Source organism: Dermacentor andersoni, chromosome 3 (genome assembly GCF_023375885.2).
Source record: "Dermacentor andersoni chromosome 3, qqDerAnde1_hic_scaffold, whole genome shotgun sequence".
Taxonomy (NCBI): Eukaryota; Metazoa; Arthropoda; class Arachnida; order Ixodida; family Ixodidae; genus Dermacentor; species Dermacentor andersoni.
This window is the reverse complement of record NC_092816.1, coordinates 8276985-8302740: the sequence shown is the minus strand read 5'-3', so window position 1 is coordinate 8302740 and position 25756 is coordinate 8276985. Positions and strand designations below refer to the sequence as shown.

The 25756-nt window shown below is 46.4% G+C and overlaps 1 protein-coding gene across 3 annotated transcripts in view; it reads left to right on the top strand.

Annotated features, from left to right (window-relative positions):
- The window catches only part of mTor (serine/threonine-protein kinase Tor), a 388261-nt gene that overhangs the window by 118820 nt on the left and 243685 nt on the right, over positions 1-25756 (top strand). For all 3 annotated transcript variants that reach the window (XM_072287059.1, XM_072287057.1, XM_072287058.1), the window contains exons 14-15: positions 14797-14889; positions 21300-21434. In XM_072287059.1, the coding sequence (XP_072143160.1) occupies positions 14797-14889; positions 21300-21434 (228 nt within the window). The remainder of the gene's footprint in view (positions 1-14796; positions 14890-21299; positions 21435-25756) is intronic.

The following is a 25756-nucleotide window of genomic DNA, read 5'->3' as shown; positions in this document are numbered from 1 at the left end:
CATTCTATTTAGCCTCGCACGAATTGAAATTACTCGTTCGGCTCAAGGAAGCGAGCTTCGTTCACGTGAACTTAGCATCTGAGTAGCTGCCCGATCTTTTGCTAGCCGAGTTGAACATCGTACCACGTGGGCGATGCGCATGCAGAATTCCTCTCCCTTGCACTACTTTAGTGTTTGCCGAGTGTTTTGAGTGTACGCAGCGTGATTGGAGTCACCCCTGGCTTGCTGCCACCTGCACATCGTCTGCGCTGCTGCCCCGGACTACGATCGAGTCACCCCGGGCGATGGTGATGCTGTGGCCAGTTCGGCGCAGCGACTTCAGCGGCCTCCTGCATCCAGCTCACAACCCTCGGCGGCGGACAAAGGAGCCAGCGGTCACCGACAGCTACGGCGGCTCTTGCCAGCTGGGCGCGTCGGCGCGAGCGACGCTTGCTCGTACCGACTACTGCGTCGTCGTCTCCGGAGTCCTGGCCTGGGATCGTGCCGTCGAGTCGCAAAGCTACTGCTGTGACCGGCGGACGCCAGCGGTGTACCCCAAGGACAGTCGGCTCGCATGTTATGGACAGCGTGTGGACATTTCCCCGGCGCGGCCACTGTTGCATGTACCACCTTGTTCGCGAAGCACGTGTTGATGTTAGACCGTGTCACATGTTTCGCCGGAATAAGAAGTGATTTAAGGTTGGGGGGATGTGGGGTTGAGCGACCCTCGCGCCTCCCCTGATGTTTTTCCCGCATAGCGCGTCTCCTGTAGTGCGGCTTCGCCGCACACGCGGCGGTCCGAGTGGTACAGGCGCAGTCCGAGAGATGGCGCTAGTGTTGCGCGGCTGCGGGGTTACCCTCGGCGGGAGAGACAAGGCGCGCTCTCTTGGGTTGGAGACAGCAAGCAGCACGGACGTGCCGTGCCGCGGGGGGAGCGACCCTTTTTCCCGGCGGGTCGGGCGCACGGCGTGGACGTCCCACGCGCGCGCGGCGACCCATGCTTCTGCGAGACCGCCTCGCGTGGCGGCCTTCGAGCGCGCCTCCGTTGGCGTGACCGAACACGCGAACGACCAGGCGTTGGGATCCAGCATGGGGCGAACATATTCGCTCGCTCGCGGTGAGTCGGACTTCTAGATTTGTCGCGCGCCCATCGGCATGTTTTGGGGATAGCAACTCGGCTGGCTAGCAGGCATTGAACTAGGAAAGGTGCAATAAATGCCCTTGTTATTGTTTGCACTACCGTGTTGTCGTTCCTTTGTCCCAAGAGTACGGAGGAGAACCCCGTATCTCCCACACCGGCTATTCATCATTATCTTTCTTTGTCTTCTGCATATTAATCTTCAACCCCACTCTTATACTCTCTCTGTTAAGGTCCTCAATCATTTCTTGTAACTCATCTGCATTGTTCACAAAGAATGAAAGTGTCCAACTCATGAGATAAGATAGAATTCGGGGAACTGTCAATACTGATAACAAGGCGAAAATAGGCGATATTCGAAACTATAACATGAGAAAGACTGAAGAAGCCGTAAAAAGTGGACGCAGCCTGAAATCAGTGAGAAGGAAACTTAACATAGGACAAACCAAGATGTATGCACTGAAAGATAAGCAGGGTAATATCATCAGAAATCTCGAAGATATAATAAAAGCAGTGTAAAAATTCTATACTGACCTGTACAGTACCCAGAGGAGTCAGGATACCTCCATTAGAAACAGTAATGAGCAGGATACAGAAACTCCTCCTATAACTAGCGATGAGGTCAGAAGGGCCTTGCAAGACATGAAACGAGGAAGAGTGGCAGGAAAAGGTGGAATAACAGTCTATTTAGTCAAAGATGGAGGAGACATAATGCTTGGAAAACTGGTGGCTCTTTATACAAAGTGTCTATCGACTACAAGGGTCCCTGAAAACTGGAAGAATGCAAAAATTATCCTAATTCACAAAAAGGGAGACGTTAAAGAATGGAAAAATTATAGGCCCATTAGCTTACTCCCAGTATTATATAAAATATTTACCAAAATAATTTCTAATGGAATAAGGGCAACACTGGAATTTAGTCGATACTCTACAAAGGATCACATCCATGTCATTAATCAGGTTATTGAGAAATCCGCAGAATACAATAAGCCTCTCCATATGGCTTTGATAGATTATGAAAAGGCATTTGATTCAGTAGAGATACCAGCCGTCATAGAGGCATTACGTAATCGTGGAGATGAAACCGCTTACGTAAATATGTACCTTGGAAAATATCTACAGAGGTTCCACAGCTGCCTTAATTCTACACAAGAAAAGCAGAAAGATGCCTCTAAAGAAAGGGGTGACCCTGTCGTCCACAGCGGTAACAGCGAGCGTGAGACCAGGGGCAACATGCGTCATTATGTTTCGTACTACCGCACCTTGCGCATTCTTGACGTGCGGCAACCATCCTCTCATTCACCAGAGTTCCTTTCTGATACGCCTGTACTTTTAACACGGGTGTCATTGCCGGTCCGATCATCTGTTTTACATCACTATCCGCAGCCTCAGCTGCAAGGGCCATCGCTTCAGCGTCTTGTAGCGTTAATTCCCGCTTTGCCAGTAGCTGCTTCTGCAGGGCACCTGACTGTATACCACAGACAATGCGATCTCGTAGCATGCGATCCAAAGCACTGCCAAAATCGCAATTGTCAGCTATTCGGTGAATGTCTACCAGGAATTCATTAATCGGCTCGCCCTCCGCTTGACGACGACTGAAGAACTTGTAGCTTTCGGTGATTTCATGTCTCTTGGGACTGTAGTGCTCACTCAAAACTTCGACAACTTCTTCATACGTCAACGCATTTGGCTTGCGCGGAGCCACCTTCCCTGCCAGCACTTGGATCGTATGCGTATTTAACGCAGCAACAAGCAATGCTCTTTTCTTAGTCGATTCTTCAATCACATTCGCTTCAAAGTATGCTTCTACTTTAATAACGTACGGCTTCCACTTATCTTTGCCTTCTTCGAAGTCCGGAAGTAGGTGAACCATGATGGCCTTGGTTTCTCGGTTCTGCGTGGGTTCCGGTTCAGCGTCGACTTTCACTGCATGGGCGATGTCCATCCTCATCGCCACTGTAGCATAGCCATGGCGTGCTCGCAGTAACGCCAGAACAGTGAAGCATCAGCATAGTCAGTAGAACAAAAAATGAACGTTTATTCAAAGGTGCAGAGCGTATCTATAGGTAGCCGAGTGGCAGGAAGATAGGAAGGAGCACGTGTTAGTAGTGATAGTCCGAACTCTGAAGGATCGTTAGATGATAAAAGGTGCGCGAACTTCGAAAACACACGTGAAGTTGCAACAAAGTGCAACACTGGCCTTTAGCCAACTAAGGGAACAGGCTGGCTTCAGGAAGGGATGCTGTACAATGGATCACATCCATGTCATTAATCAGGTTATTGAGAAATCTGCAGAGTACAATAAGCCTCTCTATATGGCTTTCATAGATTACGAAAAAGCATTTGATTCAGTAGAGATACCAGCAGTCATAGAGGCAATGCGTAATCAAGGAGTACAGACCGCTTATATAAATACCTTGGAAAATATCTACAAAGATTCCACAACCACCTTTATTCTGCACAAGAAAAGTAGGAAGATACCTACAAAGAAAGGGGTCAGCCAAGGAGACACAATCACTCCAATGCTATTCACTGCATGCTTGGAAGAAGTACTCAAGCTATTAAACTGAGAAGGCTTGGAGTAAGAATCGACAGCTAATATCTGAGCAACCTTCAGTTTGCCGATGACATTGTTTTGTTCAGCAACAATGCAGACGAATACAACAAATGATTGAGCACCTTAACAGAGAGAGTATAAGAGTGGGGTTGAAGATTAATTGCAGAAGACACAGATAATGATGAATAGCCGGGCAAGGGAACAAGATTTCAAGATTGCCAGTCAGCCTCTAGAGTATGTAAAGGAGTATGTTTACCTAGGTCAACTAATCATAGGACACCCTGATCATGAGAAGAAAATTCATAGAAAAATAAAAATAGATTGGATCGCATACGGCAGACACTGTCAGATCCTGACTGGGAGCTTACTACTACCATTTAAAAGAAAGGTGTGCAAACAATGCATTCTACTGGTTCTAACATATGGGCGGAGACTTGGAGACTGACAAGAAAAGCTTCAGAACAAGTTAAGGACCGCGCAAGGAACAATGGAATAAAGATCGCTAGGCACAACGTTAAGAGACAGAAAGAGAGCGGTTTGGATCAGAGAGCAAACGGGTATAGCCGATATTTTAATTGACATTAAGAGGAAAAAATGGAGCTGGGCATGTCATGTAATGCGCCGGTTTGACAACCGGTGGACGATTAGGGTTACAGAATGTGTTCCAAGACAAGGGAAACAGAGTCCAGGACGGCAGAAGACAAGGTGGAGCAATGAAATTAGGAAATTCACGGGCGCTAGTTGGAATCGGCTGGCGCAGGACAGGGGTAATTTGAGATCGCAGGGAGAGATCTTCGTCCTGCACTGGACATAAAACAGGCTGATGATAATGATGATGATGATGGCGATACAACATAAGGACACTGAAAATGAACATAAGCTCATGAACACAATCATGTTGAAGTTCAGAAAATACGTGTCTTGGGAGGACAAGAGGTGCGCACTTGCACATATATGTCATACTTGATAAGAGTTCACTGAGTACAAGAAACACAATGCAAACATCCGTGTGCCTCCTTGGACAACACTGATGGGTGGCTCATTCGCTCCAAGCCTGAGTCGAGACAGCTCTGTGGCTGTCGTGGATTGAAGACTGTGCATATAAAGCATGTTTACACTGCAAGAATGTTAGGAATCCCCCTATGAGGATACTATAGGACCTACCGTATCTACTCGCATACTGATCGCACTTCTTTGTCAAGAAAATTGCTGCAAATTCAGGGGTGTGAATTACGCAGGTTAACTTTCCCATAAAAAGTAAAAAAAAATTTTTTTCACCTGGCATTTGCTGCGGGATCACAACTGGTCAGCAAACAGGTGGCTGCCACTGTAACAGCGCGGGACACCAAAACAAAAATGGTGTCCGGTGGAGCAAGCCGAACTTGCCGAACGCGATTTTTTTTTTTTTCTTTTAGTAAGTACATTACGCGCATTGAAACAGTTTCTTCATATGAGTAATGAATAATATCGTTAATATCGGCAAGTCTGTGGCAATAACATAGCCATGTCTACTTTGAGGGCACAGAAACAGAGATGGGCGTGCTTAGCTGCCAGTGACATAGAAACACATGGTGGGTGTGCTGCGGAAACTATGGCATTTGTCTTCACTTCTAGGTTAAAGGGAAGCTGAAAGCTTTTCCAGAAAAAAATGAGTGAAGAGCAGTACGTCGTGGTTTTCAACCCTCTGAATTGGAATATCGCTTCGAAATTGAGCGAATGAAAGCGCAAACATTTTATTTTGACGAAAAGTGCAGCAGCAGAAACGCCCAGCTCGCGTGCCTCATTTCCGCCTGTGATTGGTCAGGCGCCTCGTGACGTGAACAGTGGTGCTCATCCGGACCGACTGCTGCCGCTACACACGAAGCACGGTCTATGGTAGTTTGGCGCTGTTTTGCCGAGACGGTCCTTGAAAATTTCGAGAGCTTGTGTTTCTCTGAGGAGTTCGGCTTTAAGTCCAAACTCCACGAGAGTGATTTTGGGCATGACGGTGATGGGCGACGGCTTCAAGCGACAAAACGGGCCGTTGCTTGAACAGATCGCTCGTTGTTGTCGCTCGATCACTCGTTTCTAGAAATCTAGAACTCGTCGCTCGTCGTCCGGAAGTGGTATGAACGATTAGCCAATAGTGCGAAGCCGGAACTGGATGTACATAACTCAAATGCTACTGTCTATCGCATGAAACAAGCAAACTATTGAATTTTACACGTGCAAGAATAAGAACTTAGTGCAAGACCTTCAGAAATATTTTATGCTCCTTTTTCAGTATTATACATCAACTTAAATTGATAAAGCATGCGTCACGCTAGTTTCGGTGCGTATATTGCTGCCCTCATACCGAGAAATCGTCGCTCAAAGCCGTCGCTGGTGTAGAGTTCAGCTTGCAGGCGACGAGTGAACGCGACAGCGATCGCCTCGCTTGTCGCGCTGTCGCTGTCGCGTGCAAGATCACTTGTAAGGGGTTTATACTTTACTCCCTACATGTACGAGCTGATTGCGAAGAGCTGGCCTCCCCAAGAAGCAAAAGATGCTGGTGCAAGCACTGCTTTCCACGCGAACGAAGGCGAAGTGTTAGCATCTCCTTGTGTTGGAAATGTTCTTTGGCGAGTATGTTTTTTGCTAAGCTGCATTCAGCGTTCCAGTGAGTACGTTTCCGGGCAAACAACTGTAGTGTTATGTTCCTGCATGCCTCCTCGTAGAATGTAAGCGGTGATGCGATCTTCGGCATTTGTGCACTGCCCCAAAGCTGTCGGCAATCTACACAGACGGTTTAAATGCGGGAAAAGTTTACCGGCTGTTGTAGCACGTGTAGTATAGAACCTTCATCAGCGCGCCATCTGCACGCTATTCGTAACCGGCGAATTCCGTCGGCTACGTGAGATGGTCGGTTTCTCCATGTGTGCGAGAGAAGGGGGAGCGCAGCGTCCTGGCGTGAGCAGGCTTTCCAACACACATGCAAACTTTACGCTTGCACTGCGTTATGGTAGCTGCATGCAGACTGTTTCACAACACATGTGCAAATAGAAAATTCACGGCGCTTGGCGATGAAACCTGCATCAAGGGTGGGAGATAAACATGCACCTTCCGTTCAGCGTGCTAACACGAAGGAGAACCCAAAGCACGCATAATTGATAAACTCTGGTAGTAATAGTCACGGAAGTGGTTAGAGCACAACACTGTTCTTCTTGAGCGCTTGAAGTTGTTTCGCTTTACAGCAGCCTCCCACTTAGCTGAAAGCTTCTTGTCTTGCAGGAACTAATGGAACATCGGAACATCGTCGCGGCCGCTGGTGTTCGTGCAAGCGTAGGCTGCACAGAACGCCGGCCTACAAGTTCAATTGATGCTGCGCACGTCACCTGCCACTCCTATATACACACAAACAAAGGAATGTAGGGTTGAGCGAAGCAGATTAGGACGGCACACACGCAGAAATAAGCCCGGTCAGGCACGGTCGCGGAGACTGCGAAGGAACAGAACACCAGTGCTGACGTCACTACGCCGTGGTTTTTGGTCTCCGCTCGCATCGTCAGCATCAGCAGCAGCGCGCGGCGCTCGACGGGGGGCGGAGCTACAGCGCAATTTTAACCGACGATTGCGGTGCTCCTAAGTGAAAAATCCCCCCCAAAATTTTACCTGCATGGTTTATAAGGTTCCCGCATCCGTATATCAGCGTCTTATTGAATTCGACAGACTCTTCAGCTTCCCTTTAATACGGCACGCTGCCACTATGGGTGGGTGAATATCCTAGCTGTGTTACAAGCGTCAGCGTATGAATAGTTACACTTCTAATGTATTAGTGTAAAGGTTGCTACTATCGTTGCCGCTCACGATTTGTTGTGTGCCCACGAGTGCAGACGAGAATCGAAAGGCACCTTTTTTGTTGTTGTTGACCACAACCATTATAAAGCCTACAAATAAAGCCAAGGCAAGTTTGGTTGTAGCTTTTCTTTTTTTTCATGGAAGTGCGGAAAGTGGTGAAAGGAATAAAATGGGGCATCTGCTTAAAAATGCTAGGTGTGTGCAGACCACTTGGTATGTCTTGAAGAGTCGTTCGCGTAGCATTCAACAGCATTCGACAGATGGTAAACATAATCATCATTAGCTAGACTTGGCACACGACATATTGCTACGGCAAGTCCGGGGTGCGATCGTTACACGGGAAAGAAAAAGAATTGAATTTAGACGACAAAATTTAGGGGGGAGATCATTATGCGAGTGCGATCATTATGCAAGTAAATATGGTAAGTAATATAGAAAAGACTTTTTGGCATAAAAGGACGAATTCGTATGATAGCCATTACCATAGTGAAGATGTGCATACTGCACGTTTGCGCTGCAAGGAATGTAAGGTATCCCCTCTATGGGGATGCTAAGAGCTCAAGTAACAAAATGATTTTTTTTTTTTCTTTGAAGACGTACCTATCACTAAGATTCACTATTTCATATGCAAGTAACATGCAGTATAGCAGTAGACGCAGAGTAGCTTGGGAGCCGTGCTCATTGCACCTTTATGCTGCCAGAAATCCTCCCTTTTGAAGGATACTACTTGTGTACTATTTATCTAACAAACATGTAAGCAAAGACATTTTTGGCATAAGAGCCAGATTCAAGTGGGAGGATTGAAACCTCTGCAGAAAATAAAGCGAGGCAGTAAAGTTGCTTGGTAACATAATCCTTAAACTGTACTGGAGGTTGTCTATGAAGTGTAGACCTACGGAGGACTGGTTCTAGTTGTAGAGTAGAATCAGAGGAATCGTTACTCGTACAGCAACTGGAATATGTGTCGGTGTCCTGAGTGCCTTTAGGAGCTGTGTCTTGGGAACGAGTGTCATATGGAAGCTCAGGAGACCTTTCTGCATAGGGTGAACCCGGTCGCGGGGGTGAAACAGGCGGTTGTAATGAAGTGGATGCAGCAGGAAAACCGGTACAAGTAGGAACAGGAAGAAATGGTGGAAAACTATCATCCAAGGATGTGTTGTCATTGAAATGACTCCTTTCATCTGTCGTTTCATCCTGACATACCGTGTATTTCACCAGTTTAGAAGCATTCCAATGCTTGCCATTTTCAAGCTGGAAAGTACTTCGACCTACTTTGCGATAAATCTTGAATGGACCAGAGAATTTAGGACCAGATTTCCGTGAGGTACATACTGTAACCAGATCTCCTGACTGAAACTGAGAAACTTTGGTTGCGCAACGATTATCTACATACTTTTTTGTATTTTCCTGTTTTTGGCGTACTCTACTTCTGTTTCGTCCCCCTCAACTCCCCCGCCTTCGTTCTCAGTGCCCAGCATGGCATTCGCACCCCCCCAGTCACCTTTCCCTGCAGGCTTACTTGGAAACGTTCTTCTTTCATGTTTCTTCAGGCGACCGGATGCGAGGCACTACACGATGAGAGGAAGAAAGCCATTTTACTCAGTAACCTAGGCTTTGAGAGGCAGCGTCACATACGGACCTGACAACTGAAATATTCGAAGATATTCTTCGCATATTTGACCGTCACTATGAAGAAAGCACCAATCTTCTGGTACATCGTATTATCTTCAGGGACAGAAAACAACAACCTGGGGAAACCTTCCAGGACTTTGTCACCGCATTACAGAGGCTAGCGCCTGCTTGTGCATTCGACGCTTGGCACGAGTCCCTTCGCGACCAAATCTTGCAAGGCGTCACATCAGCAAGAATATGAGAAAGGTTGCTCTATGAAGGACCTTCCTTCATGCTCAAGAAGGCCGAGGAAATCGGACGAAGCGTGGAGCAAGTTAACAATGAACTTGAAGTTTTCAACGGCTCACACATCCATCGCATCTCGACGCAACCTCAAGATAGCGCCGACAACTGCCATGTTGCTCGCCCGGGTACGCAAGAGGGTGATCCCCGCCATACTTTTCCCTTGACTCGGCGGGTTTAAAGATGGCGCTCAATAGCATGACAAAAAGTTGCAACCTGGGGAGGCCGGCTAACATGGCGCCCGGCCCAAACTCCGCGAAGCCAGTCAAGACATCACAGTCCATTGCTACCAATGTGGTTCTCTTCACCACATTGCATCTGATCCAAGCTGTCTGGCCAAGCATGTTACGTGCCGTGTGTGCGGAAAAGTGGGACATTACGCTACTGTTTACTGTTTGAGGAACTGAACGCATCGACAATACCATCCTCGTCGCCAGTTTGTAGTAGCTTCATCGGGGCAGCTGGATGCGGGACCTACGCCGTGAGGCTTAACGACCAGGCATGAAACGCCACAAAAGAGCCGGACTGCTCAAGTCGGGGACCAGACAAAGAATGCGTTTATTCCGGTAAGGGGAAAGGAAATACATCAGGGCACACTTACAGCATTAGGTGCAGAGTGGCGCCAGCAGTCATAACCATTCAAAACTGAAACTGGATACCGAAACAGGATATTACAAACAGGGGACAAACATTCGAACATTTTAATTAGACAGAAAGCACAGTCGAGCCCACTTATAACAGTGGATCTCTTCGATTTTCGGAGTTCTGGCAGCTAGACAGCAGCCAGCTAGTTTCGGTCCTGATAGGAAGTCGCATCCCAAGACAACCTGAAGCTGCCCGAAGTTTGCATAATTGAACACCTGGACAGCTGGCCACAGAATAAACGTAAACACGCTACCAGCATGGCAGCGGCCAGTGAGGCCAGCGCGTGCTTGGCTTAGTCAGCCTATTTATGCATTGCCAGCTTGAATATACTATGTAGTTGCATTTGGGAATACGATCGCTTTTGCGAGATTGCGCATGACAGAGCGCAGGATGCGCACTGCGCACCTCACCTTGCACAGCACAACAAATGGTCTCTGACACGTCTGATGCCCAGATGCAAAATTGCGTGTGAGTGATCGCCAAAGCGATTGCTCGAGGTTGCCTGCTCGTAGTGATCACGTTGCTCGCCGGCGACATTGATGATTTGGCGCTTTGTCAACATTTGGCAAGACGTGAAAACGCAGGATATTGGGTATGTCTTATACACATCAAATTTTGTGCTGACATCCGTGTATAGGTTTCTATTTCAGAAAGTTTGTTTTGGCTGGTGGTGCTTCTCTTCTGCCCCTCTGCTGAAGGACCTGGGGCAGCGGTTAGCGCATGAAAATTCATGCCGCCTGTGACCAGCAAAAAGTTTCACACGAAAAATAGTATTGGTCAATCATGAGAGCAATAAGTTAGTGTACGTGTGGCCATTACTCAACCAGTGCATTCCTTTAACATCAACAGTCTATAGTTAGAACACATCAGTTTCAAGCTGCCGCCCACGCATATGACATAGACGGAGTGAGAACGGGCTAGCTGCAATGCCTTTGCTAACTTCAGAAAAAGGATATACAGTCGCCGACCGTTTATTCGGACCTCACGGGGACTGCAGAAATGTCCGAATAAACAGGTGTCCGAAAAAGCAGATTAAGAAAAAAAAATGAAATCCTTTTCCACGCACTTATTCGGGCTCGGCATTAGGCTTGAAGAAATTGTGAGTGCGCCGTTGCACGCTGTTCCGTTTACGCGCAATCAGATAAGCCTGAATCTCGGAGAGGGTCGCACGGTCGCTATAGGCGGCTGAAAGCACAGTCACTGCTTGTGCACGCTCCGCATGCGACGGCAGCGTAGCACATGGTGCGTCATCTTCCGACTCGGAGTCATCGTCCGGCGGTGCAGCATAGAGAATGGGTGCAGCAGAAACCTGACGAATGACCTCGCCGTCGTCGAGTTCTGCGCATGTCAGTACAGCAGTGTCAGCACCTGTGAAACTGTCAAATGAGACGGTGTCCGGAATCGCAATGCAACCACTGCGCAGGTCTTGGCAGAACATTTTCCGCGTCAGTAGGGAGCACATCGGAAGGCGACAAATCTTAGGCCTCCCGGCACCCGTTTGCCGGCATTCCCCAGCGCAGTCTGCGCGGGCACTGTTGGCGCCATTAGACACTCGACGCGATGTTTCCGTATGCCGCGTTGGAACACCGAAACCTCGACACAGCACACAAAGCAAACACCACCGTGCCGACACCAGTCGCACAAACGAAAAACGCGGCCTGCTCATAGCGTCGTGCGTGAAACAAATCAGCTGCTGGATTGTCTTGACATGGCTTACTAAGCTGAAACCGGAACTGCTGTACGGCCACTCTATCGAACCAGGCAGAAACGATGATGATGAGCGGGGATTTCCAGTAGCGCCACTTCGTGGGGCAGCAAGGAGGCTCCGTTCAAAAAAAAAAAAAATGGCGTTCAGCAAGTCGAACTATGCGCCGGTCAGAGTCGGTGCATGATGCCCTCAATCGAGTTGGCTCAAGGAGTGTCCGAAAAATCAGACGAGAGGTTGCAAGGTGTCCGAACTTTCGGCAGTTGTTATACATTATGGTCTATGGGGAGAACGACGGTGCCGCGAAGCTGACCGAATAATCGGGCATGTCCGAATTTTTGGAGTCTGAAAAATCGGTCGGCGACTGTATCACTGCATACATGCGAAATATCTGCAGAGGGATACCACTAGATAAAGATGAAGCAAAATGGCACCACAATGTATGAGAATGAGTCCACATCTTTGAGGAGTACAACTTGCATGGAACATGACGCAGATAGCATGCACATGATCGAGAACGTGGCAAGCTGTTCATGGCCAGGAGGAGGCCATCACGAGATACACACGATAGAAAGCTTGAAATAGTTCGCCACTGCTCGTATCGCATAGCCTCACAAGGCAGAACGGTGCAGTAGAACCTTGGAAGATAACACTAAAGTAATGTAAACCAAAGGTGACTGTAGCCAGTTGGCTGAGCGAGGTAAATGACCTCAACTGCCCACGTTGCAATCCATCAAGTCCCCAAAAGGATGGCGGCGGGTGCTCATAGCCTCTTTTTGTCGTCTGCTAGCCAGAGAACTTCCAGAGAGCAGTTAGACCAAAATTGTTCTGGCTGATTCTGGCAGCCTGCGGGTAGCCAGAACTGTCCAACCTGAGTGAAATGAATGCATGGCAGAAGTGCATCGCACGGTGGGCGAAGCAGCCCGAGAAAAATGAAGGAGCTCTGGCTGGCTCTGGCAGCCCGTGTGTAGCCAGAAGTGCAAAATTGAAGAGGCCCGTTAAAGCATAGACCGCTTATAACGTAAGTTTCGGAGTCGCAAATTTCCACACTATAATTTCCGTACAAATTCCCGCACTGTACCAAAATAACATTTTCCAAAGGCTGAAAGGCTGTGCACGTGCAAAACATATATAACAAGCACTCGTGTGTCCGGGAATCGAAGCATATGACGGGACATTATGCATGCACTTTTGTTGCGGCATTATGTCTGCATTGGGTGCACATCAAGTGAGGGAACAATTTTCAGCGTTTGTAGGCACCAGCATGTCACGCTTCTTGTCTTAAAGGCCACGCAAGAACTTTTCGTCACTGCCACTAGATGGCACAGTGTGTCCAGAAATAAGTGCAAAAGAGGAGCCCAGTTATTGCATGATGCGTTTCTCAGCGTTTGCATGCGCTGGTTCGCCATGCATTTTGGAGTGCACACGCAGTCTTCACAGCGGCAGTGCTAGATGACACCAAGTGTTCTTAGGAAAGCGCGAAATAGGAGTCCCACTGCAGTACATACCTCATACATAAGTCATTTCGGCGGTGGCAGTACGTTGTGTCGCCATATTGATTCAGTGCTAACGCATTACCGTCGACAGTCATAGTGAGATCCATTCTGCTGCATTATTATTATTTTTTCAAGGATATTGTGTCTTTGTTCGTTTCAGGGAACACATCAAGTAGCCAGATTTAATTGTTATAAACAATAATATAGCATGCCAGCATTGTAGTAAGTGGTTTATTTTACTGTAGAATACATACAGAAGTTGATGGTGCATCCGTTTCTCACTGTTATATCCAGTATATTTTTAAAACCAGCACTGTTTATAAGTGGGTTCCACTGTACCACTTAACATTTTATTGCAAGGCTGACTCCATCGTACGCCTGTAAAGTTCCTCATTTCATTACACCAACCAATCCTCTGTCATCTCTTACTGCATTTTCCTTCCTTTGGCACCCATTATGTTACTTAGAGATGCTTTACATGACTTGCCCATCTCAACGTCATCCTTTTATTCTTAACGAAAAAGTCAGTTACTACATTCACTCTTTATTCCATGCTGCTGACTTCCTGTTTCTTGACAGGAAACCTAGCACTTTTCATTCCATCGCTTGTTGTGTGGCCCTCTGCTTGTTCTCAAGTTTCTTTTTTGTCCTCCAAGTTTCAGTCCCATGGGTTTAGTGCTGGTAATGTGAACTGATTGTGTATTTTTCTATTCAAGGTAAGCTTTTCTTTCAGAGTACTGCTAAAGGTTCCCAAGCTGTATTCCACAGAACCCGGTCATTCAGCAGGCACCATTATTGGGTCCTGCAAGGGGCCTATGTCAAATTTGTACCCACCCTGCACTTTCCTCTTTGAGCGTTTCTCGATTTTGCACACTCAATAAAACCTTTGCACATCACTTAAATATTTCAGAAGTTTTTGCTGAAAGACTGCTTCATTACTGTGGCATTATCAAACTGGTCTCTTAGTATTTCTCTGGGTTGACTAGGGGTAATAATTCTTTATCTGACTCTTTATAACTTTTCTGTGCCATATTCTTGAAAGTGTTGCTTTTGTTACTATGTTTGCCTGTCTATGAGTTTCTTTTCCCTTGTTCAGTGCTTGTAAATTTGTCGTTTTCAACCCTGCAATAGGCCAAATAGGACCAACTGTATTCACAAATAAATAAATAAATAAATATATACATGGAAGTGATAGTGCACATGATGCACCCCTGGACTAGGATGAATTTTTCATTAACTGTGAAGCTTCTATTCAAGCATCTTGTATGTATTTCCTTGGTAGCTTCACTATTTTTAGTGGGTGACAATTTTCTCTTTCAAGAAAATTTTTAGACATTGCAGGCTTCCATGGAGCTTATTGGTTGATCTTTCATAGCACTCTTCAGTGGTAATAGCAGAAAGCATCAACTTCTGCATTCAAAAAGGTGGCCTTAATTTGAACTTTGTTTCAGTTTAATAATCACCAAGTTTACAATTTTGCTTTTGCACCAATGAAGTACCTTTGCTATCACTGGAAGCTTTCAAATTGTGCCCACCATCATTACAGGTCAGTGGGACAGAGATGCGCAAGTGGATGAACGAACTGCTGCCCATCATCATTGATATGCTGCAAGACTCATCATCATTGCCGAAAAGAGAGGTGGGTACCAAAGTGTACGTGGCAATTGGTGGCTGACCACAGCCTTGCAAACCATATACCGTACCCCATAGTAGAGGCAGCTTGGTGCAAGCTGGCCGACTGGTACAGGTGAAGCTTACGTGAATGAGAAAATTATGCATGGATTCACACAAAGGACATTTACAGTAGAATCTCGTTAATGCCACATAACATCGTTGATATGACTCCTTTTCGTACAATTTCCCGGCTCGAACGTTCGCCATTGGGAACACAAAAGAAATGACCCAATACAGTTACACTTCTTTTTTACAGTTGATATGTTCTTGAAACACACAATCCTTCAGCACGAGCATTCAGCTGCGATCATATCATGCGTTTTCTATCATGCACATTCTAGAGCAATAGGCTCTTGATTGACTACCAAGGCAGCTTTCACACAATACTCGCCTGCCCGTGTCGCATGAGAATGCCGGCATGCACTCTGTTTCCTCTTCTAGTATCAGCATATCACCTTGTGAGCCATCAAATGTCCCCCGTAGCTTCCTCCATGTGCTGTAGTATGTGTGCTTCGGTTAGTGCACCGTCGGTCTTCCTGGTCTTCCCGTTTTTCGCATTTTCTGTATCAGCATGGAAGTGCCAACTGCAAAGACATGCCCAGTTCATCACGATGCCGCAATTAAAAGGAAAGTGATCACGTGTGCGGAGACTGATGGAAATCGGGCCGCATCACGGGCGTTTGTAATTGCCGAAGCTTGCGTACGGGGCTAACGCAAACAGGAGAAGCTTTCTACTCTAGTGGCTGCTACGTACGATGCGACCCCTATCTTTAAAACGATTTGCGATGGATACAGAGTCTACCCATCTTGGTGCACCATGCTGTGCTCTCGTCGCATTGTGCGCGTTCAAGCGAGAGGCTTCACAAAGGTCAATTCGCTCACTCCTGCTGCCGTGCTTCTCCACTCCAGCGTTCTCATAAAGAGTTTGTGCGGTCATTGCGTGAGATGTGTTCGTGTTTGCTTGTGCGCACGTGACACCATGCTTGTTAATTTAGTTAGTAAGTGAATGTTTAAAAGTTTATATGGCCGATAAAACTGCTATCCTTACTTTTCGTATAGCTGTCTACTAATTTGCTATCGTAATCAATGCTATGCCTTTCGGGCGAAACTGCAACTTCGTTTATTTATGGCAGCTTTAGTGTATTGAGAGTAAATCTTTGTTTTTCCAAATGAGAGAAAGTTGTATTCCTGTATGAAAGAATGAGGTGCGTGGTACTGTAAAGAACTTTTCTTTCTTTAGGTCGCGGCAAACGGGTGCACGTTACAGTAAAACCTCGTTAAACCGTACCCATTTAAACGGTAGTTTCTTTTTAAAAGTAGTAAAATCGATTCCCCGACTCAGCGGCCATTGAACATAATGTGTTTTGTATCCTCATAAACCGCACCAGCTTATTGCGTACGTATCGGTTAACACGTAGTCTTTCCACTTTTCATCGCACGAACATGGCCGTGCGTCATCTCCGTCGGGCGGCCCGGCAGAACAAGCCTCGGAGATCAGAACGGCCTCCAAGCTGTGCGTTGTGGGATTCTCACTCGTGCTCTCGGGACAAAGGAACGACAACACAGTAGTGCAAACAATCACAAAGGCATTTATTGCACTTTCCTAGATCAATGCCTGCTAGCCAAGTTGCTGTCCCCAAAACATGCCGATGGGCGCGCGACAAATCGCGGAAGTCGGACTCACCGCGACCGGATAGCGAGCGAATATGTTCGCCCCATGCTGGATCCCAACGCCTGGTCATTTGCGCGTACGGTGACGCGTTCGAAAGAGCCCTCGTGAGACGGTCTCACAGAAGCATGGATCGGCACTCGCGTGGCACGTCTGCACTGCTTGCTGACCTCGAGCCAAAGAGGAAGTGCCTTCTACTTTTCGCACCCAAGTAACCCCGCCGTTAGGTGGCGTTAGCACAGCCACACTTGCAACATCTCTCGCAATGCGCTTCAACGACACCGACTGCCGCGGTCATGAGGTCACGCGGCGAAGCCGGATTACAGGAGACTGGAGCTATGCGGGAAAACACATATCGCGTGTGCAAACAGGTTCACTAGTTTTACTATACTTGCCCGAGCGGAGAAACTTCATTCGAAACAGAAAGCTTATTTTTTAGATGGACTCAATATATTGCAGGCGGAATAACAGAAATCCCGAGGGACCATGGAGCAATTTGTTCAGACCAGCAACGCCCACTTTCATGCTGTAATCAAAGCGGGAAAATTCAGGCAAAGCGAATAACTTCATTCGAACGGACTTAGTTTTTCGTTACTGTATAAAACTATGTGGTAGACATGCAGTTCGGCATCACATCAGATGGCTGATGCTGCGGCGGTCTCACTGCCTTAATTCTAAGTGTTTGTGGAGTGCATCTCAGCAACGTTGCAGAATGAGTGAAGTCGCCTGGACTTAACTGTTGCTGGCATTGTCCACATCCCTGCCTGATGTCTAGGCCTCAGATTGCAGCGGAGGCCCCTCCCTGTTCCCAGTCTGATGCAGCAGTACATGGCAGCCACAACAAGGAAGAGCCACCGTCATATACTCACATGGTGATGCGTCTGTGCAACGTTGCTTGTGCTGGTGCATGGGCTGCTTCCTGACCCGTTGTTCCCTGGTGGACATAGTGGCGCAGCCCTTGAGGCCAAGCTGTCTTCAGTCCCCATCATCATCAACCACTGCAACAGCTGCCATACCTGAACGACCGCCACACAGGACTGTGCTGCCTATCAATGTGGATTCCGCCATTTCCGGCCAGGGTTTACCATCGCATCTGCTTCTCTGCCATAGGAGGGAGGGATGTGGGAATCCTCAGGTCCAATGACTGTTGCACGCACAGCAAACGTCGCATCGGGCACATGCATGCGAAGAAAGTTTGGAAGAGGGGGAAACCTTCCTTTTGCGAGCAGGACATGTGAATCGCAAGCGCTATCGGCACCACTGGATGCGCCACGTGAGTTTCCTCTAACATAGCCAGGGTCTTTGGTCACCTGCAAGAGGTGAGTGTGGAAGTCTCTGCCACCGCTCCCGTTTTCCGACACGTGGTTAGTCAACCGCGTTTTTGCCGTAGCAATCACCGCGGCCGCCCATATCCCAAGCTGGTAATTCAAAAGCCCTTCTTTACCTAGCATATTATTCTCTACGAGGGAACCCTCATTGATGTCAACTATAGCTAGCTGGCCTGTTCAAAGTGTTAGCTGCAGATGTAATAAATGCTTTCCGGGTGTACATGTGGTTGTCGTCTATTATTTCCTCGAGCTTGTGCCAGACCACGGTTGATGGGCAGGCATGCGTCAACCGTGGGGCTCGGTGGGCCGAGGCATAGCACTGTTGGCATCCCCCCCCCCTTATCCCGACAACCTTGGTTACTTTTTGTCATGCAAATTCTTACTGCACTGCTTCTACACACTATGGGGCTGACACTGCTCTGTGCTGATAAAAATTTTCTGCCTCTTGATAAAAACAGAGACCAGTGGGACAATAATTCCAATTTCAGTGTGGGTGAAGTGATGGCTATATGGATGAGGATCAGAAATGCACTGAGACGTGTTTGTAGCCACAGCATAAAATGCAGCCATGGAAGTTTTCGGGGGCGTACCTTTATGGCCTGCCGTAGCTATCACTGCCACCCCATTCCCAATAAAATCTTCACCTGTCCTCTCGAGCATGCCTGTGGCATGAAGTGTGGAAGTGTTCAAAATGTACTGTACTGCATTTGCTTTAGAGGCAATGACCACTCCTGACCACAAGGCTTGTTGACCACAAGACCACAATGACCACAAGGCTTGTTGAGCTGGGTCAGTCCAAGTGTGTGTCATTTCAAGTGTGCACTAGATCTAGTAGACTCTTATAGGTACTGAGCGCATGGGAGAATGGCTGCCATGGTAACTCAATTGGTAGAGCATCAAATTGGGGGTGTGGAAATCCCGAATAGTAGATTTCAAATCGAATATTGAGTTGAATCGAATTAAGAAAAAAGGCGAATATTGAATATCAGAAGATTGAACACAAACATTCATGCTCCTAAATTTTGTGCAATATAGACAGTACTTCACATGCTCAAGAGGCTAATCACATTACATAACAAGAATATTGCTAGCTATCAGTAACTTGGGTACCTATGAATCAAGATGCATAGTATGCTCTACTCTAATTACAGGAGTCACCAAATTAATATGCCAGCACTGATAACAGTTCATATGCAGAGGTCTGGAAAATATTTTTGATCGATAGAATGCCTGTCAAATAGAATTAAGTGTTTTTTTACCTCTGAAGCTGAAGAAATAGCAAAGTTGTCTTAAATATCGATGCAGTTTTCAGTTTAATAGTGGGCCATACTGTGGTTAATGGCAATCCTCTATTGCTTTCGAAGAACTTCTTTCCATCTTTCTTCAAGAAAACGTAGGGCTTTTCTATTTTTATGGCAGATGGCTTCTGTGGGTTATTGTCAGCTGGTTAAGGTCAGTCTGCGCAACAGACAAAAGCAGGGGATGCGCATCACACCACTCAGCAGTGCTCCGCACGGTGCTTAGTAAATAAAATAAACACAAACACACCTCTGCCGCATGCCATTTTCACGTTTCCGTTGTTAAACACATGGCATGCACGCAGCGGTAATGTTAATCTCCCTTTATGTTCGAATGCGTACGGCTAAAGGTTAATTCAATTCTCTGGTGTTAAGCTGTGGAACAATTTGCCTCTTGAAATAAAACTCGCAAGAAATTGTGACATTGCATGTAAATGCCACTTCTTATCTTGTCAAGCACGATCTTGAGTTCTGTTTTTGTTTTGTTTGTTTTTAGCGCAGTTCTGTGATTATATATAGTATTTACCACTTATGTATGATACTTTCACTATTTTGTTTGTATAAGACTGCTAATTATTGCAATACATTTTTCGTATTGGGGGGACCCACCACTAGCCACTTTAGGCTATGGGACCAAATACCTTTGTACGCACTTTTCATATTATTGTGTAATAAAATTCCCTTTTGATTTGATTTGATTATTGGCGCCGATGGTAAAGAGTTCTCAAATTCTTCAATCAGAAGGCCCATGGCAAGTTTGAGTGACGTCCCCTCCCCCCCCCCCCTTTTCTTCCACGTCCCTCTGCTGTCTGTGTAAATGCATCTGCAGCCGAGGGTCAGTGTGCTGTGACATGATATTTTCGAGCCCACCACGTAAATATAAACCCAGTCTTGTGATGGGTCACTCTAATCTACGAAAAGAGACTTGCGCAGCTATGAATGGTGTGTGGAACGAGGGGCTACCATACGGTATTTTGCGATGATGGCAGCCATGAACATGCAATCGCTTTCATTAGCAAGATGGTTTATTGGCTTTCTAAGGGTCGTGCAACCGCTTTGAGATGACCTACGTTGATTTAGTAACTATAAATTTAGTCACTGACACCCAACAATGCAGCTCAAATTACTCCTAACAGGCTAGACAGTGTGGCCAATGGTGTGGATATGACAAAGATTTGTCGCCAGCAGATTTGATTACGAGCCGTAGTCGCAAGATCGCGCATATGGGTTAGATTGATGGCCATTGAAGCGGCATTCGTGTCCAGCCGGGAACTACACGAGCACGCGTGCCAAGTTTGTCTGTGTGCTCGCATGTGGGTCAAAGCTCCAAACTCCACAAATCTGTGTATGTGAACACTAACTCTCATATTAGATACAATCAGCATGCCTTCCGGTAGCTAATTGGCCCAATCTTTACACATGCTTCTGTGCTTTCCACATGTGCTGTGCTTGTGGTTCCTTCTGTTTGCGTAATGTTAATTGTTTAGATAGATCAGGTTGACCTGGTCGAACCTTGTACCGATAAAGATTGTGTGCCGTGGCAACGCTGTATGCGCCAAGGCCCCAACCATGGTCAGGTGATTACCAGAGGTACTGATAATCGAGAAATTGAATATTAGATATTCTATTTGCGAATCGAATTATTCACATATTCTCTATTCAATGCAAAATAAAAAATTCAGGTATTTGCGCACCCCTACATTAATCTCATTTACATGCATATCGTACCTCTACCTGCATACACCTCTCCTCACCATTCTTCCCTCGGCAAACATCACCTTTCTCCTTGTGACATCACTGCATCGACGCTTCACAGCGTGCATCTGCCTGAATTGGTGTTTGTATTTCAGGATAGCCTGTGAGCAGTATAATATATAAGCACAAACTTTGCATGACATCAAAATTGTGACCTGTGCAGTGCATAAACATAATTTTGCATGACCTTACATGTTGCATAAAGTGAATAACCATCACAATTATTTGTATAGCATTTACGTCAGCACATTATTAAAGGTTCGCTTTTGATAGATTGCAACTTATGCATTGGATATGCTTAAATTGTTATGTCTGCTATCCTCAGATCAGTCTCTGGACTCTTGGTCAGCTGGTCGAGAGCACTGGCTACGTAGTGGAGCCATACCACAAGTATCCCACTCTTCTCGATGTGCTGCTGAACTTCCTCAAGACAGAGCAGTCCAGTAGCATTCGGAGAGAAGTGAGTGCACCCTTGTATGTGCTTTTTGCCTGTGCCGGGTGGAACCTACATGCAGCTTGAATGGTCATGACAGTGTGGTGGATGATCATAACAGTGTGTAGCTCTTACTAAGTGTCCTTGGATGCCACATGGAAAAAAAATGTATTTACTTAACTGGAACAGCTTTGTGGGGTTCTTGGCACATCTTCAGCACAAAGAACTGCTGTGCCAACAAGCATCACCCAAGGGCACCATGGCATCATTTTGTCCATGTACTCTTGTGCCTTTGCAGTGGTTTCTTGTGCTCATGTGTGGAGGTGATAAAAGAAAAAGGGGGTGTAGCCTGTCCTCTTGTGCAACAAATTCACTGCTAGTGGGATTTCCGGCATACCTTGATTCTGATGGCTAAGATAGCTAAGCTTGTGCTCTAAGCACTGAGGAAACTGACACTCATATACCAAGGAACTTGGAGTTGTACTTGCAGCCGTGTTCCTGCTTGAAGCTCAGGCCATAACAGTTTTGGTTGAACTAATTGTGTGGTACATTAGCTTGCAGAATTTCACTAAAAGCTACCATGCTCAGCACTTGGCAAAGGCTGTGTATATATCTTTTAGCTTGATGATGTGCCCTTATTGTTTTAAACTTGGAATGAGGCTTTAGTCAGCAATGATGATAATGACAAGTCAGATTATGTTACCTAGAACATCTTTCATTTGCTAGTGGCTCTAGCTTGCTTGCATGTGTGTTTATTGCACAATGTGTCATCCTCATGATTAAGTGCTTCTACATTTTTTTCATCTTTGAAAGCAATAGAAATGCATAGTATTGTGCTAGCAGGAGAGCTTTGATTTTGTTTCCCATTTAGTCAAGTTACACGTGCCATGTCTAGAAATCAGCAAACCTATGGTCCTGGGCTCAGCCACAAGATGCCATAGCTGCTGAGCAACTGTGGCAAGGGAAATAGACTGGGTGTATTTGAACCAAGATCTCTCACCATTTACTGTTTGCAAAAATTTGCTGTTGCAAATCTCTTGGGGTTGTATTCCGAAACCATCTACTTCGACGATACTATCGCCTCGATAGTTCATCATCAGGTGCATGCCGATTGGTTGTTTTAGCAAAATCAGATGAGCTACGTCATCCAATGTTGCTCAACCAACCAGTCAGTGCATGCCTGACGGCGAACTATTGCCGAGGCGATAGTATCGCCAAAGTGAATCGTTTCATAATACGGCACCTGATAGGCACTTACTCCCGTAGCCAACTTTCGTTAATTCGACCCCGACGGGGCCGATGAAATTGATCGATTTTGGCAGGTTGAACTAGAAAAGATGCAGAAAAAACCTCACAACACAGTACTGATTCATTTGGCAGTATTTGCTTGAATTTAACACGCCTTCGAATAAAATGCATGCCAACTTTTTATATGTGCAAAGTAGAAAACTAACATCGAAATGACTTAAAGCCTCTAACCAAAGTATAAATCTAATGTAGACCGAATTTTCTTTTTTTTAATGGTGGCTCATTTCCTTAAAGGGAAGCTGAAGAGGTTTTTAAATTGAAAGGGTTACGGTGGTTTTGAAGGCTGCCACAGTTTAATTCAACTCCTGAAGTTATTTTCTCTATTGTGCACTTAGCAGTGCTGCAATCGCCATTCAAATTTTCATTGAAGCTCCACCCCCTCCCCTCGCGCGCCGAGTGTAGCGGCGAAAGACGTGGCGTGAGGATGATGTCAATACGGAGGTCACATGAGTGCTCTATTTGAATCACGCACCCCGCTGACACCCGAGATGACGTTACAATCGTCTTTGTTAGAGCCCATCTCCCACAGATGCTGCCGCTTGTTTTTGTTAAATAAAGCAAGTAGCGGTGATTTCTGCCCTGATAAACTATCATTTGCATATTCAGGGCATGAAAAACTAATAATTCACTGAAAGCTCACTTTTTTAAAGTGCTTCAGTTGCCCTTTAAGTCTGCTTTTCCACACGAGTATCTTCGTTGCAATACAGTCATGATATGTACGTGGCAAATCATAGGAATGTCGTGAAGGCAGTTTTGGTTTCGTATCTGATTGCACCACGCAGGCAATTTGTTGCCCAATTTCCTTCGAAAATAAAAGGTGCCCATTAGACATTGTAATCACATACCGTGGTCGGACATTGTGAGCTACCGTTATTGCTTGAAAATCTTCCTAGGCCGTCGAAAATAGGCAATTTTGATGGGAAGCGACTTGTGTTCAACACATTCACTGTCCCCTAAGCTTCACCGACACAGACAAAGTTAGGATTATCCGGTGAATGCCAATTTTAAGATAGAAAAAATTGGTGCTCACTTAAGCATCCTTACATGATTTGAATGCAAAAGCATTATAAGTTCTCTAATCAGTTGGTTACATCCATGATACGTGACATCATACATTGTCACATGTCCTTCACAACTCTACCTTAATCCACCTTGCTCTAAATTGTACCTTAATTGACTTTAGTTCACCGTAATTCACTTTACTCCACCTTTAAAGGGCAACTCTGGCATTTTTTAACCATATTAGGATATTGTCATTTTCAAATGGCATCGACAGTCCTGTCACCGGTAGGGTGGTTCAATTTGCTTAGAAATTCATCAATAATTTTAAATAACCGATAAACGAGATACGGGAACCGAAACTGGTAGCTGCTTCGTGTGATGTCACGATGACTCAATGACGTTGGGTCCTACACTACCGTAATGTAAACAGGCAGAAAGCATGCTAAACATGCAGTACATATGGCGCTAACGCCAAACAAACCAAGCTGATGATGTCTCCTAGCGACACACGGAGCTTTTACAGATTTTTCGAATTAGTGACGATTCCGGCGACTATTTCACTGACGGTGGCAACGTAGTCTGTGACGTCACAAACACAGGGAGGGCAGTAAAAAGTCATGGGTGAGGAACAGAACCAATATTTAAAATTCGCTTTCAGGAAAACTTAATGACTTGCAGCCATATTGCTTGGCACAAATAATCAAAGTACAAAAGAGAATGTATATTCAAAATTTTATTAAGATCAGTGGACATTGAAAAAACACTGGAGTTGCCCTTTAAGTCTGTATAACTACTGACAACACACTGATGCCGTCACTGATGATGATGATCTTTGTTACCACTCGTTGTGGACAATGCCAGCTTTCCTGCCTCATGGCACGTATAAGGTCTCCTCGATTTGGCTGCACCTTTTTCACTAGTTCAGAAAAGTGTCGTGCCAGTGCAGTGCCAGTTCTTGAAGTGTGTAGCGTAGCGAGTAGTGCGCTTGGCAGCCGCGAGGAGGCGCCACGTAAACAGGGTTTGTTCGCCACAGGCCTCCTTTGTCAAGGCTTCAGCGACTTTGTTCGTAGCTAAGTACTCTTTTTTCTTTTTATTAGCTGATGTTTTTGAAGTGTTTTCTTTTGCATGGAGCAGGAGCGCAAATTTTGAATTCGTAATAAGCGTGGTAAACGCACCGGCTTTGTCTAGGTCTGGCGGTTTCCCTCGTTAGGCCTAGGTGCTAGGCGGGACCTATTTGATAGGCTTATTTAACTATCTCAGCTAGCTCTTCGAAGTTGCGGACTTGCTCGTTGAGCCTAAGGACGTAGGCCTAGCGATGAAACCAAAGAAAGGGAAGGCCGCGGGGGACGCGGAGCAAGTGCAGTGCGACGAGTGCCTGCGCTGGTGCTCCCTCGACGAGACCCGTTACCAGAGCTTAGCAGATGGGGAGGAGTCTAACTTTACGTGCAGGCTGTGCGAAGGGGTCAGGGAAGCAGTTCAACAACTGGAAGGAAATTGGACAGCCAAGTTCGAAGAGCTGAAAGCAGACCTGAGGGAGGAGCGGGAGAAGTGGGTAGCTTTGCAGGCGAAAGTTGACGAGTTGGTCAAGGTGGAAGCGGTCCAGGCCGCGCAATTAGTAAGAACCGTGGCCGAGCTTGGAGAAGAGAGGGAAAGGAGAGCAGAACTGCATAGGCGGCTCGATGCGCTTGAGATGCGGGCAGCGGAGAATGATGGGTCGGGACACCAAGCCGGTGGCAAAAGCACAGAAAGTAGGGTAGACCCTACAGGCGAAGTGGGAGGCAGGGACCCAGAGCAAGCGGGAGTCGGCTCGCCGCCAGTGAATCGGCATAGTTATAGTGAAGCAGCGCAACGCGCCCCGAGTGAGGCGACGCTGCAGCCACAGGGGTGCCAGCGAGCACAAGGAGAGGAGGGGAACAAGCTAACCCCAAGGAATGAGCTCCTAGCCAATGATAAGCATAACCTGGAAGTTAAGAAGGAGGGAAAGAATGCCCTAGTACTTATCGGTGGTGATTCAAATATGAGGAGGTGCAAAAGAGCTA